The 14,580-nt window shown below is 36.8% G+C and overlaps 1 protein-coding gene across 6 annotated transcripts in view; it reads left to right on the top strand.

Moving 5' to 3' along the window:
* Positions 1-14,580, top strand: part of LOC120530413 (cadherin-12-like) — an 802,688-nt gene that overhangs the window by 631,265 nt on the left and 156,843 nt on the right. For all 6 annotated transcript variants that reach the window (XM_039754905.1, XM_039754904.1, XM_039754907.1 and 3 more), the window contains 2 exons: positions 873-992; positions 13,825-13,992. In XM_039754905.1, coding sequence (XP_039610839.1) covers positions 873-992; positions 13,825-13,992 — 288 coding nt within the window. The remainder of the gene's footprint in view (positions 1-872; positions 993-13,824; positions 13,993-14,580) is intronic.

Here is a 14,580-nt window from a genome sequence, read left to right as displayed (position 1 = left end):
ACTATACAAGTGAGGCATGCCGACAGAGACTGAACATGGGAGACGATTACCCACTATCCCGCACCAAGAGAAAGAGAGAGAAGAACCATTGGCTCAGTTAAGATCATGTGACGCTTGGCAGACAAAGCGTATACATACTACTCGTATTTTATGACCTTGCTCTTTTATCAAGTTAAAATTTATAAAAAAAAAAATGTTGCTTGTCTTGCAGACCAAGTTACTTGCAATCCAAGGTTTTACTGCACTTTTAAAGACAGTTCCCCATTTTGGACCTAAGCAGGCCTGAAAGCCTGCCAGTAGAGTTAGTGGTCTGGTTGCCTGAAGTGAAGCCTGTTTCTGGGGCTGACCAGTGAAGTACTGGTTAGGTTGTGTCTAGTTTGAGGCCTGTTCACCCTATTTCATCATTTTTTATCGCTGTGTCATAACAATAAGAACTTTTCTGGCAAAATAACATAGTTGACAAAGATTGACAACTCCTCCGCCTGCAGTTGTGCCATTTTGCAACTGGCCTAAGAGGCTTTGGCACTCTTTTAGTCTTCTACATTTTATTGTAATGCAAAACGATTTTGAATTAAATGCTTTGATTTTGCTGTACAGTAAAAATATAAAGAGAAAATAATATATCATAACATTTCCATATCATATAACATTTTCACATAAAATAAACAATATACTGTATCATAACACCACTTTTAACTTTTTACTGAAGTAAACTGTGTTTTATGATGGGAAAAACCCTAGAGTAATACAAGTGACATTAGCATCATTAAATTAATATCACTCATTACCTAAGGCAAACAATAATTATGTGCAGTAACTAGTACTGAATTCTTTGTTTATGAAATGTATGTTCTTTATTTTTTTTCCCCAAGGTACCTATGTGATGCAGGTAACAGCCTCAGATGCAGATGATCCAACATATGGCAACAGTGCCCGAGTTGTCTACAGTATTTTGCAAGGACAGCCTTATTTTTCAGTAGATCCTAAAACAGGTAATTCCTTCCTCACTTAAATTTAATATGAGAAACTGAGAATTAAAAAGCAAGAAGCTATTTGCCTAAAGCATGAATTTACACAAGTAAACTTCTACTGGCAGGTAGGCATATTTGTTTAATATGCATGTTATGCTGAAACGTGCAGTAATGTGCTACAGATTTAAAGATTCAACATCTGCTACTTTATTTATTACTATGGGTCATGTATGCCATTTACTTTTCATAGCTTAAATAATCATTTTAAATTGAAATAAATCTTGAACTGACATGTTCATGCTTGAAAGTGGTTTAAGTTGGTTTGCACATATCAAATTAGGCAATGTTTTCATTTTTTTTACATTAGATATCATACCACAACTTTAAACTGTTGTGTTAAATGGGCAATTGTGTGTCTTTTAACTGCAATATCTTTTACTTTTTACATGGAATGTATTTTTTTGTTTTATATAGCACCTTTCTATACTTGAAGTCTGTTCAAAGGTATTTTATATGTTGGGATTAATGTCGTAGTGTGAAACTGTCTGCCAAGGACTAAAAACTGAAAGAGAAAAAACATCTCAGAGGGCCATATGAGGGAGAGGAAATTACATATCCTGACATATGATGATATCTTAATCTACAAAAAAGGCTATTGTTGGAGCGCTATAAGCTCTTAGATATTCTGGGTACCCCTAAAGGGCAACAGAAAGGTGCACCAGGGATGGAAAATGACAAAAACGAGAGAAAGAGAGAAAACTATATTCTGAATGGTAACGTGTAGTATTCCCCCAGGATGGCAGAGAGTCAGCAGAGATGCCTGACATTTTCCTTAAGGCCATATTACATTTGACAACTTTTCCAGGGATTTTCAGTCATAGCTTCATTTACATAATCTTAGCGAGTCAAGGGCAGTTGCCATCATGCTCCCACAAAAAGTTGTGTAATGTGACATGCCTAGCGACACACTTCACTTCGTTCATGACTCGCTCAGACAAATCAAACAGGTTTGATTTTGTCTTAAGTTCCAGAGTTGAGCTGATGTGTGTGTGTGAGCTGACAACTAATGAACACTCACCCGAAACTAAAATGCGTATATAGAGGATATGAGTAACAAGAAACATGGATGTTTACAAACTCAAAAATGAAAGAGAAGCTCAACTGCCTGATGTCTCCTGTTTTATATACCTTGACAGAATGGGAAAAAGAAAAGAAAAAAAAAAAAGGGCTGCAGTTTCAGTTGAATTTCCTGTACCTGTTAAACATTCATACAGCACTGACTTCATCAGGCACTACGGTACTGGCAGTCACAGAAATGTATGCATGCAGTCATTAAATGAGACATGCCCAGCAATTTTCAGTCATGCAAGTTAACATGGTCCAGTGACAAGATTAGCAATTGCAGTTAGCAAGTCTGACATATCCATTTACTAGAAATCATGTATTGCGACGTCAGCTTTAGGCATGGAGAGAAGATAAGGTGGAAGAGCAATACTATTTAAAGGGCTGCTCCAAATGTGGCAGTATAACAATTGGTTTTAAAAAGCAAGAGAAACACAGATACAGTGCATCTGTGCTGGCTGTCATATTGCACTTCTGCACACTGTTTAGACAAACATGGATGACCAGGGTGTTATAAACCTTATGTATGCTGAGTGCCCCAGAAGTGAATTCTTTAAGAACATTGTGAGGGAGAAGCCACAAAGAATAATTTGGAAACCAGCACAACTCCTTTGGTCCCTCTTGCCTTAAGTGAGATCCTGTTTTCTAAAGCAAAGAGTTCACGTAGGCCAGGACCTGGGACCTTTTGATGTTTTTTATCAGGCATTGGAGTAACCCACTAGTTATGTTCATGTTCTGCTACAAATGCTCATGTTATATTAATATGTATCTTTAAATTGGCATAATATGAGCAACGTGGGTATATGTAGTTTTCCAGTCTTGCTCCCACTACTATAGGAATAGGCAAAATGACCTTGTTATTGAAAAAAGTGGGAGCAGAAAGTGGATGAGTAGAGTGAATTAACAATATACACAGAAATTATTCAATATGCGTTTTTACTAAAGCAATAGTACTTTAGTTTGAAAATGCTGGCCCTGTCATTCTATTTATAAGAACAAAAACGTGTTAGTTAAGAAGCCTTACGGTAACTTACATTATTTAACAGGTTCATGATAATTAAAAACAGTTTATTACTGCTACAGGCATTCCAGCAACTGAAGTGCTAATTAATATATTTAAGGTAATTAGCTGCACAATTGAGATAAATAAGAAACAAAAAAAACAAAATAGGTCAGATAGAGCTGGCATCATGGTGACACAGTTGTCTTGTACCGCTGTCTTCAGTGACATGAGTTTAAAGCCGAACCGATCTGCGTGAAGTGTGCGTGTTCCCCAAGGTCCATAACAATCTATCTTCTCTAGCTCTTCCAGATTTATTGCAAAGTTCAAAGACATTCATGTTAGTTCAATTGCTAACTCAAAATTATCTCTGTGTGTGTGTGTGTGTGTGTGTATTAAAATGGTGTACTGTAATTAATTTTGTTTTAGTCCTTGATATGCTAAATACTCTTTACTCTGCATTTTTCAAAAGTTTGAAATAGTAATTTTAATACATTTTAGCGGGCAATGCATAAGATAAACAGTAAAACTGGAGTGAATAGATTTTGGCTTTCAAAAACTGAAATTTGATTAAATTAAAATATAGCACCAAACACAAAGAAATTCTATAATTTATAATAAGTTATTTCCATGGCATTCATTTTAATTTATTTTTAAATTTTCACTAACATGTATGCATTTTACTCATCTTATTTATTTACAGTCAATTTATAATAAAGCATATGCCACAATTTAACTTTTATGATGTATGCAAAAAAAAAATGAGATCCCAATAATTGAATGCCAAGATGTAAGTATCAAAATGTTACAAATCCCAACAGTTTAAAAGGCAGGACTCTAACAACTGGAAGCTTTATTTTTTATTCTCTATTTGACTTCTCTTTCTGGGAAGAAGTAATTGCATGACAAGGACATTTTCACATTCAAAGACAACCAAATTATAACCATGTATTTGAAAAAAGGTGTTGTCGTGATGTGATTTTATTATGATGACTTGTCTGTCTTTATTTAAAGCTATTCATAGTGATTAAAGAAAAGGCATTTAGCAATGAATTCAAAGAAATTCAGTATGACATGACTGAGCTAGTGATTTGAACACATGTAACGGCGAGTGCTGACAATACAGTAATGTTAGCTGGACAGTTTTCAGCATGGGTATCAATTTAAAGCAGTAATTCCTCTGGCCAGAATGAAGCAAATATCTACAGATTGTAAAATAAGATTTCACATTAACCTGTAATCGGCTAGCACCCGTCCAGGATTGGTTTCCAACTTGCACCCAACGCTGCTAATAAAGTCACTGTCTCTGTGTAGCCCTGAACTGACTAGGTGGGATAGAAAAAGGATTGAAAGCTGGATGGATTAATGGATGGATATGTAAACCAATGGATTTTCAGTTAATGAAACAATAACTGCATATTGGAAAATATAATGAACAAAACAGTTTGACAATAAATTAACAAAAAATGTAAAATTAAGTAAATAAATAATACATAAATAAATGCATTAATTAATTTATTTAATAAATAAATAATAAAATAAAAAAATTGACAGTACACTTTGACAATAGATAGATAGATAGATAGATAGATAGATAGATAGATAGATAGATAGATAGATAATCCCCAAGGGGAAATTCACATACTCCAGCAGCAGCATACTGATAAAAACATTATTAATTTAAGAGTGATAAAAACACAATGCAAGTTAAAAAAATGCAAGGAGAGAGTGCGAGGCAGGTATAAATGTATAAAATAGATGGTCAGGTACAATTGTAAGAGTCAAAATAAGAAAATAACAACTTTTTATAAAGTACTAGAAATAGTTAATTCCTGTTACCTGTGGTTAGAATAAGATGTATTATCAAAACAAAATGTGTTTTCTATTCAAATTACTGTACACTGAAGCACAGCCTTACTAAAAGACTGATACATCTCCTAAAGCTTAGAGGGAAAATGTGCATGCTAGTCCTAGTTAATCATAAAGATCTCCTTGCACTTTTATAATACATGGCCACTATTATGCCATGGTAATCATCTCAGAATTCACGAAAACATTTTTAGGACAATATACAGAAGTACCACAGGATCTGCCACACTTTACTTATGATTGGGTTAGTGCTTTGCAGACAAATAGAAGTTGTGGTAACACTTTAGTTTAGGTGCTGCAAAAATGCATCCATTACTCATTTACTCTTATGCAACAAGACCTTAACAAAGGTTTCTTTTGGTCGTCATCAGCAGAGGTTATTCATCTCTGTGCAGCGTGACGTATTACTGAGCCCCTGAGGGGACATGGTGTAATTTTTTTTCTGAGGATTTTCAAGTGAGCACTAGATAGTTTCAAGTGTGCACCAGATAGTTTCAAGTGAGCATCAGATAGTCTCAAGTGAGCACCAGATAGTATTAAGTGCGCACCAGAAACTTTCAAGCGCACAGTAACTGAAAAGGGGATCCATACCTATACATAATTTCTGATGAATATTAGTTCTGTTTTATAGTTGCACTTAGGAAAAATGAAAATTGGAGACTCCTCCGTGAGCTGCCACCTTATCGTGGTGGAGGAGTTTGCGTGTCCCAATGATCCTAGGAGCTCTGTTGTCAGGGGCTTTATGCCCCTGGTAGGGTCACCCAAGGCAAACTGGTCCTAGGTAAGGGACGAGACAAAGAATGGTTCACAAAACCTGCCATGAAGAATAAAAACTTTGGACGGCATTTTCCCTCACCCAAACGCGAGTCACCGGGGTTCACCTCTGGAGCCAGGCCTGGAGGTGGGGCTTGATGGCGAGTGCCTGGTGGCCGGGCCTGCACCCATGGGGCTCGGCCAGACACAGCCTGAAGAGGCAATGTGGGTCCAACTTCCAATGGGCTCACCACTTGTGGGAGGGGCCAAGGAGGTTGGGTGCAGTGTGAGTTGGGTGGTGGCTAAAGGCGGGGACCTTGGCAGTCCGATCCTCGGCTACAGAAGCAGGTTCTTGGGACATAGAATGTCACCTCTCTGAAGGGGAAGGAGCCTGAGCTAGTGAGCGTGGTCGAGAGGTTCCTGCTAGATATACTCGGGCTCACCTGAACGCGCAGCGTGGACTCTGGAACCAGTCTCCTTGAGAGGGGCTGGACTCTCTACCACTCTGGAGTTGCCTCCGGTGAGAGGCGCCGAGCGGGTGTAAGCATCTTATTGCCCCCCGACATGGAGCATGTTCATTGAGGTACACGCCAGTAGACAAGAGGGTAGCCTCCCTTCCCCTTCAGGTGGGGGGATGGGTCCTAGCTGTTGTTTGTGCATATGTGCCAAACAGCAGTCTGGAGTACCCACCCTTTTTGGAGTCCCTGGAGGGGGGGCTAGAGGGCACAGCTTCTGGGCACCCCTCGTTCTGCTGGGAGACTTCAATGCATTAAACAATGTCACCTCGGGTGCTCCGTAATCCATAACATATTGACCTGGTGGTAAAATTCCTTATTAATATGAAGGATTCACAGGTCTTCAACTAAATATCATTACTGATGCTTTGCAAGTGTTATAAAGACCCAAAAGAGTGTTTGTTAAGGTCTTCTCCATAATAGTGAAAGAGTAACCAATATATTTTAGCAGTACCTAAACTAAATGTTACCGAAGTTGTATACCAAAACACATTAACTTTTAAAGGAATTTTACCAAAATGTCTCAGCATTCATCTACCCATTTTTAGACAATTGTATTCATTATAAGTTTGCAGGGAATACAAGCCTATTCAAACAGCACTGAGTGTAAAAAATGACTCCAGCTCTTTATAAAACACACTCATAAATGCAAACACTATAACTTACTACACTCAATCCATGTAGTAAAATATTTCTATTACATACATATTTATCCACTGGGGCGTGTCTCTGCCAGAACTAGAGTTAAACAATTGGACATTTACCCTTCCACCAATATGGAGCTGACTAAATCCTCCCCCAAATCTATCATCCTGGTTTCTACTGAATCCAACATCGTTTCTCCAGACCCCTGTCATTTCTTCCCTTCACTTGCCTGAAACTAATGTAACATTCCCTCTACTTTAAGTCTATTAGTTGAGAAACATTTTGGCACAGACCATCTTCCAGAATCCTACCCTTTGTATTGCTGGCAAGTCAATCTCATTTTAGCCATGGGCTATTGAAGCTTCAAGACACTGGGTGACATTTAAGATGACTTCAGACTTGCAATGTTCTGACTACTTAGGTCCAGGTTTTCTGTTCCTCCTGCTTCCTTCCTTTTCATTTTCCAAATCAAGTCAGTCCCTGAATTAAAAATCATTAAACTCTGTCCTCCCTTCTTACTTTCTTCATACTGTTTCCTGTCTTGTATCTGCAAAATTTAAGCCAATGGCATCCCTATTTGCAAATCTGCATAAGGCTTCTGCTATACTTCTAACATTATTTTCAGGTGGGCAGCATGATGATAATAATAATAATAATAATAATAATAATAATGTTACATTTATTGAGTGCCTTTCACAAACCCAAGGTCGATTTACATACAGAGTAAAAAAAAATTACACAGATGACAAATGTTCGTAGAAGAGGAAAGTTTTCAGTTGAGATTTAAAAGTGCAGAAAGAGGAGCAATCTCGGAGAGACTGAGGAAGAGAGTTCCAGACTTGAGGAGCTATAGCACTGAAAGGACCTGCCTCCCAGGGTGGAGAGTCTGGTGCATAGGACAGTAAGGCGATTAAGGTCCCATTTTGTTCTATATATTTCTTCTTCTGGACCTCTCTTCTCTTACCCTGACATCTATCCAGTTCAGGCTATAACTGTCTAAGTACCATCTCTGCAAAACTAATGTTAGCCTCTCGCTGGAAACCCCCTGACTTAATTTTCTACACACTTCTTAAAATCCTCTTTCTTTAACATAATCATATTTAGACTTCCAGCGGCACAGATCAATGGATTATGTGGCTCCAATACAGAGAAATGGCAAACTGCTGTGCATTTGGTTAGGAGCTGGTTGGCTGGCATCTGCATTATGGCACACATCTTAATCATTAATTTTTCCCTTTTCTGATTCTTCTTTCTCATCTTTTCTCACTCTGTCTGTTGGGGTGTTCTCAGCAGTTTGCCCAGACATAAGCAGTTTTTAATCCTATAGGGACCCCTTCTACATGGTGATCTTGGGAATGAGGGGTGGGGATGGGTGCCGGTGTGATGAGCAAGTTGTTGTTGCCTACTATCTTTACAAGTTTTTTTTTCCTGATTGTTGTTTTTGCTTAATAAACTCAAAATAACAAAAAAAAATGATTACAAAAAAGAAACTCCATTAATCCACAGATACTGGCCTCCAATGCAGTTAACATTTTTGTGACGTTGTCTGAATTATTCATAATGATCAGACTTCTGAAAATAGCCTGCAATAAGCAAGATCTGTGGATATTCCCTTCAGCTTAACTGTTTTTTCTTAAAAGCATTTATTTTATTTTAACATTAATTCTTTATCAATTCTTCTGTTTTCTAAACGCTGTTCTGTTTTAGAAGTGTGAGGCTCAGGGCAGTAACCAGCATTGGCCAGGATGTCAGAATCATCGTAGTGCTCATTCATGCACATCAACTTGCTCACTCACACAAAATAGTTTCCAATTAACTAGAAGTGCACATCTTAGAGTTGTTAGAAGAATGTGGAATAGCAAGGATGTTCCATACAGAATGACCAGGCCGTATTCTAGCCCAGTCTCATAGAGCTGTGAGACGTATTCTCTAATTATTTTACCAACTAGTACTGCATATATATTTTCCTGCATTATTACCTGAAAAGAACAATGAACTCCTTTACCTGAATTCCTTAAATCCAATTAGGGAAAACCAAAGCAAAAGTGTCATGGCTTCCATGTAATTTGGTTGAGACTTAGGCAAAGCCAGTGGTTTGGACATTTTGATTTACTTGATTTATTGATGCTCCTTATACTCACAAATCAACAAGCATGCTACAAATTGTTCTTTATCTGTTTTAAATTCATGCCTTACTAAGGTAATAAAAACATAACAGTTTTAAAGTAGTTTGCCAATCCTGATTCATCTAATTAATGAAAAATAGATATATACTGTAGGTTTGGTAAGACGCTCAGTAATATACTTTGAGTTTAAAAGGCTTAAACTAATGAAAGAATTCATTTGATTTAGAGTTGCACATCTTCATTTGTCAATGGACAACCCATATTAACGGGTGATGAATCTTCAAACACCACACAGAGTGTAATTTAAACACAGCACTCTGAAGTTTGTAAACAATTAAAACAGTGTTTTTACATTTAATTTTTCTTTTTTGCATGAGGACTCTCTGCCTCTTCAAAATGTAAGCTTTATGCCAAGTCACTTTTCTGACTAGGGCTTTAGGTTTTTTTTTCCACAAAATGTAGCACATGTACGGTTTCTTTCTTCTTTCATGGCTTTTTTAAATAAAATGCCTAAAGTTTCCAGTCAGACACAACAGGCCTCATATTTTGGTGATGGGTGAATACCAGAAGGTGCTCCACATTCACATTCTGATCAGTGTAACACCTTGTACTCGAATCGTTCCTGGTTCAAGATCTCTTTTTATTAAAAACAATATCTTGGCAATCTGCAATGGAGAAAGTAGTGCTTAAAGTTTCAAATATTGTGACTGCCTGCCTATATATTCTTGACTGGTAATCCCAAGTTGGAATATGTTTTCCAAAAAAAGGTGATGGCATCCAATTTGCTGCTGAGAATAGATAGATGTATGTTATTTTATTAGATGTACTTTATGTGTCCTTACAAAGAACTTCTGCTTTACAAAGAACTTCTGCCTTGGATACTGGAGAATTACTGCAGTCAATAACATAGTTATAGGTGGCAGTAAGATGGTTAGACCTGTCCAGATGTTACTTGGAAGAAGTTAACATTTGAAGAAACCAGCTTGTTGTGTCCAAAAAAGGAGCCTGCCGTTAGACATTGCTTCAGAATTACTCATCATTCCGAGATGATAAGGTTAATAGAATATATATATTGCTATGTTTATATTCCTAGGGGCCTAAAATAACAATATAGTGGCCAGAGTGTTCAAAGAACAGGAGACATACAAAAGTCATAAATAAACAGAAAAGAAAGTAAATCGACAGGGGTTCAAATCACTCTCTGCCAGGCAAGGTGGCTTTCCCACTTTCCTACCATCTAATACATTATAAAGTTACCTTTTTATGTGTCTGATTTCTCTGTCTTTCAATCTGTAGCCTCTCTTCTGCCTGCCATTTGAATGTTTGCCCTTCTCACTTTCCAGTATAATGAGCCTTTTCAGTTAAGAGGCTTTAAACCCCATCCTATTGTAATCTTCAGTCATGTCCCAGAATCATTTTGAGGTTCTATATTTGCACCAGAGCTAGAACGTTCCCTATAGGCTGCAGCGAAACTCTTTTCTACAGATGTTTGAAGAGTCTCACAGCTGCCTGCACTATTCAATGGCAATAGATTCCCAATAATAACATTCCAGGGTGAAGAAGTTGTGGTCAGGTGGTGGAAGGACAGACTAGAAACAGTCGAAATGTTGGGACGCCAACCCAGTCGTCCATTTTAATTGTTGCGAGACGAAACAAACAAAAATAAAGAATTAACGACAAAAACAGGGCCAATGTGCATCTCAAATCAATGGATTTTTTCCTTCTAAAGGACTTTTGAGAATCACGTGCTCCAGCATGTGCCTCGTTCCGGTCTTACAGCAAAAGATGCCTTTTTCTTTGTCTGCGCTTCATTTGTAACGCATCTTCCAAAAGGGGCAGAGTTAAGTGCCCTTACTGAGCAGCTTCTCAGAACTGTGAGGCGGGTTATTGCATACCTTTCCCCAGCCCTTAGGGGAGTCCTCTGATGCCCATGTTGCATTCGCTCCATGTCTTCACTACCACTGGATCTCATGCCCAGTTGTGTTCTAGGGAAATATAACATGCATATACTTTTTCTCTCTCTTTCTCTGTCTCTCTGACTCTGTTGCTGCCTCTGCACTTCTGCAAACACCATCTTAGTACCAGTCCTCTCATACTGGCATTTCCGTGTGAGTTTTCTCATTGACATTAATTTCTTATGAAGCAATGCTCTTCTTCTCCTCCTTGCAGACCCCCTAACAACCCTGTTTTCCACTCCATAAATACGCACACATATACAGAGGGAGAGAAAGATCATATTTATGCACATTTCTACAGTATTGTTTTAGTATTTTTTTCTACATTAGACTCTCTACTTGTTCTTTGAGAGAAATATATTTGTAAATAGTTTAAGGGTTTTCATGGAATTATGGGTTTCCAGAGACAGATAATTAACTCAGGAATCTGCCAAGCTTCTCTGCTATTACTGTAATACTAATACTATATTACTGAAGGATCTTAGTTCCTCCAGCATCCAGTTAACCTACTCTTTATACAGTAAATGCAATGAAATAGTTATTGTTTATGCTGACTGGACTTCAAACAGCCAAATGTGAAAATTATGATTACAGAAATAAAATGTTCCATAATGATATGTCAGTATACACAGATAGTTTCAGGATCCTACAAATGAAACACTTCTGTTTTTAATTAGCTTATACCACTTATTTTGATTGTATGGTTAATAAAATATAAACCACATAAAAGAATTAAACAGGGCATTGTCATGTAAATAAATATTTGTCATCTTCCTGAGCAATACAGGAGTTTAGAAGTCCTTTCACTGAGTGATGGTACATGTCCAGAGGAGCCTGCTCCATCCCTAATAAAAATGCACAAAGGTTGAATATAGGGTGGTCCAGATCTAATTATGCAATTTTCATTACGCTATAACAACATGCAACGCAGAATGTTGCAGGAATTTGGACCGCCTGCAATGCATAGGAACACGATCTCCCAAATCAACAAAATGTTTGACCAGACCGGTAGCGCCATTCACCTGAAATTGTATTGTTTTCCTGCATTGCATTAAGAGTTGCATAATTAGATCTGGACCATCCTGTACTTCAAGATGAAACTTCTCTTTTTTAATTAGAACAAAAAGGTAGCTAGTTCATTTGATATTTTGAAAATAAGATAGCTAATGCAATGTAAGCATAAATAAACATCCATCAGTTTTCTAACTTTTTTATCCAGTTCATGATTATGGTAAATCAGTGCCTCTTTTTCAGAACAGTGCACAAGGCAGAAACCAATCCTGAATTGGACATTTATAATTAAACTATTTATTTTTTTGTTTTTAAAATCATATAAGTAATTCATGTCAGGGATCAATAATATATTTCAAAGGCAGTCATTTTGTCATTAGTCCTTTTAAGGGAGGAGCAATTTTAATTGGCTGAGAAAGGTACAAACTGGCCTATCCAAATTAAGTGCAGGTATTTAAGAGCCACAAGGGTAAAACATAAAATGGCCTTCCTTCTAAATTTTTATTTAACCACTGAACAGTTAGAGACAATAGAAAGCAGGTGTAAGGTAAAATACTCTTAATAAATCATAGATGCCAGCAGCCAGTACAAGGATGGGAAATGCCTTACATTCATGCATTGCAAGAAATAAATGAAAGATAAAAGATTCTTTTTGGTATAAAAATGCTATTTTAGTTTATGTCAGCAAGTTTTATTCAAAATTAAGCCTGTAGGATGGCGTATATGTAGTTTGGAATTTTGCTACATTCATCAAGGGAGACTTGATCACCAGCTGCTTGTCTCTGCAAATGACCTTAATGTTAAAACAATACTGAGGTCTCAGTTTTAATCATGAATTTAAACATTAACATGCAAAGCACATACCCTTTCTCTTTAACATGGCATATCCAAACGTTGGTAAAAGTAATGGCACAATACATAGGGAACTGAATGAAATATAAATGATATTGAATGTCATAACAACCTTTTACATTTTAAAATCATCTTCTCATCCTAGCTTATCCATCTTACAATAGTTTGAAAGGTGGTTATCTGAATGTGAAAAAACTCAGTGCAGTTAATCTAAAGCTGGCCGCTGTTTTTGAAAGTCATCCTTTGCTTTTGACAATCCAAAGAACTTGGTTTCCCAGCTTCACACTGATATTTCCTAACTTGTAGTATTTGTATCAGAATTGTAAACTAATTTGTCTGCACTGTGTTTAAAAACAGACATTCAAACTGTGATGCTTGATTTTTCTCACAATGGGTTTCTCCAATCTTATGATTAAAATCAATATGTATTGCATGCTACCTTGGATGCAATAAATAGTACTTAAAAAGTGTAAATATTAATTCCAAACTAAAAAATAAGAGGACATTTAGAGACAAGTTTCAGTTGTTGCATCTTCTTTAGAATTGTTTCTTTTTTTTCATCACCTGCTGTAAAGCACAAATTACATTTAAAAATAATTTGTTTTCTTATTTTGTTTCACCAACATCCGTAAAACAGGAGTAGACAAATTCCCCTAACTGTCCAGGAGTGAACATAATTAATGGAAATTATAATTCTTCTCATTAGCCACCAGTTAGTATCCTTTTAATACATTTCGTCTGTGATCTGACTTCTCATTCAGCCTGTGGTCCTCTAAATGAAGTCAAACAATAACTGTACCATCTAGTTAATATAAGATACAATGTATTCCAAATTTTCCCACTACCATGTGCATAGTCACATTTCTTTACGGTGCAGTATGCAAGACTTAGTTTGGTTGAAATTGAGGGCAATCTTCAGACTAAAGGTACATATGGTATGACACATGTTGAAGGTTTTTAAAGGATGATCAGTGTTTATTCCAATTAATTTTATTATTGTTTTAGGAATTATAAGAACAGCATTGCCAAACATGGACAGGGAGGTGAAAGAGCAATATCAAGTCCTCATTCAAGCCAAGGATATGGGAGGACAACTGGGAGGTTTAGCGGGAACAACAACGATTAATATAACTCTCACAGATGTGAATGACAATCCTCCAAGATTTCCTAAGAGTAAGTGCAATAGTTATTTATTTTTCTATCTAGTCAAATAAATGTATTTTTTAAGCTCATGTGATTGCTGCTATCAAAAGTAAAGTATGATGATCAGCTTTGTGATTAAGCACAGATTAAGTTTCATAGCACTTTTTTCATTAGACTGCTTCAAGTCTACTACCTTACTACCTCAAAAATAAAACGTAATATTAATAATAATATTATAATAGTTGAATTATTATATATTATGGGGCACAGTAGTGCAGTGTATAATGTTACTTTCTCATGGATCTAGAATCTTGGTTTTGAATCTCACACATGATTTTGTTTTCAGTAATCTCCAAATGGGATGGTGGAGTTTGGAGGGTGTGCATCAGAGGATCAGGAACTTTGTAATCTTTTCATCTTTGATGTTTGTGCATTACCGTATATACTCGCAGATAAGTTTTCCCGTGGATAACTCGGGACTTGATTTTACCATATAATTTCTGGTATTTTATAATGTCAGTCGTATAAGTCAAATGCAGAAAACTCACACTATTGGTCCCAAGAGATTATGATATGCTAACGCCCACCTGAGAGAGTAACCACAGAGCACTACCTTTT

Source organism: Polypterus senegalus, chromosome 5, assembly GCF_016835505.1.
Source record: "Polypterus senegalus isolate Bchr_013 chromosome 5, ASM1683550v1, whole genome shotgun sequence".
Lineage (NCBI taxonomy): Eukaryota > Metazoa > Chordata > Cladistia > Polypteriformes > Polypteridae > Polypterus > Polypterus senegalus.
Note: the sequence above shows the minus strand (reverse complement) of the source record. Positions and strands in the feature narration are given on the sequence as shown.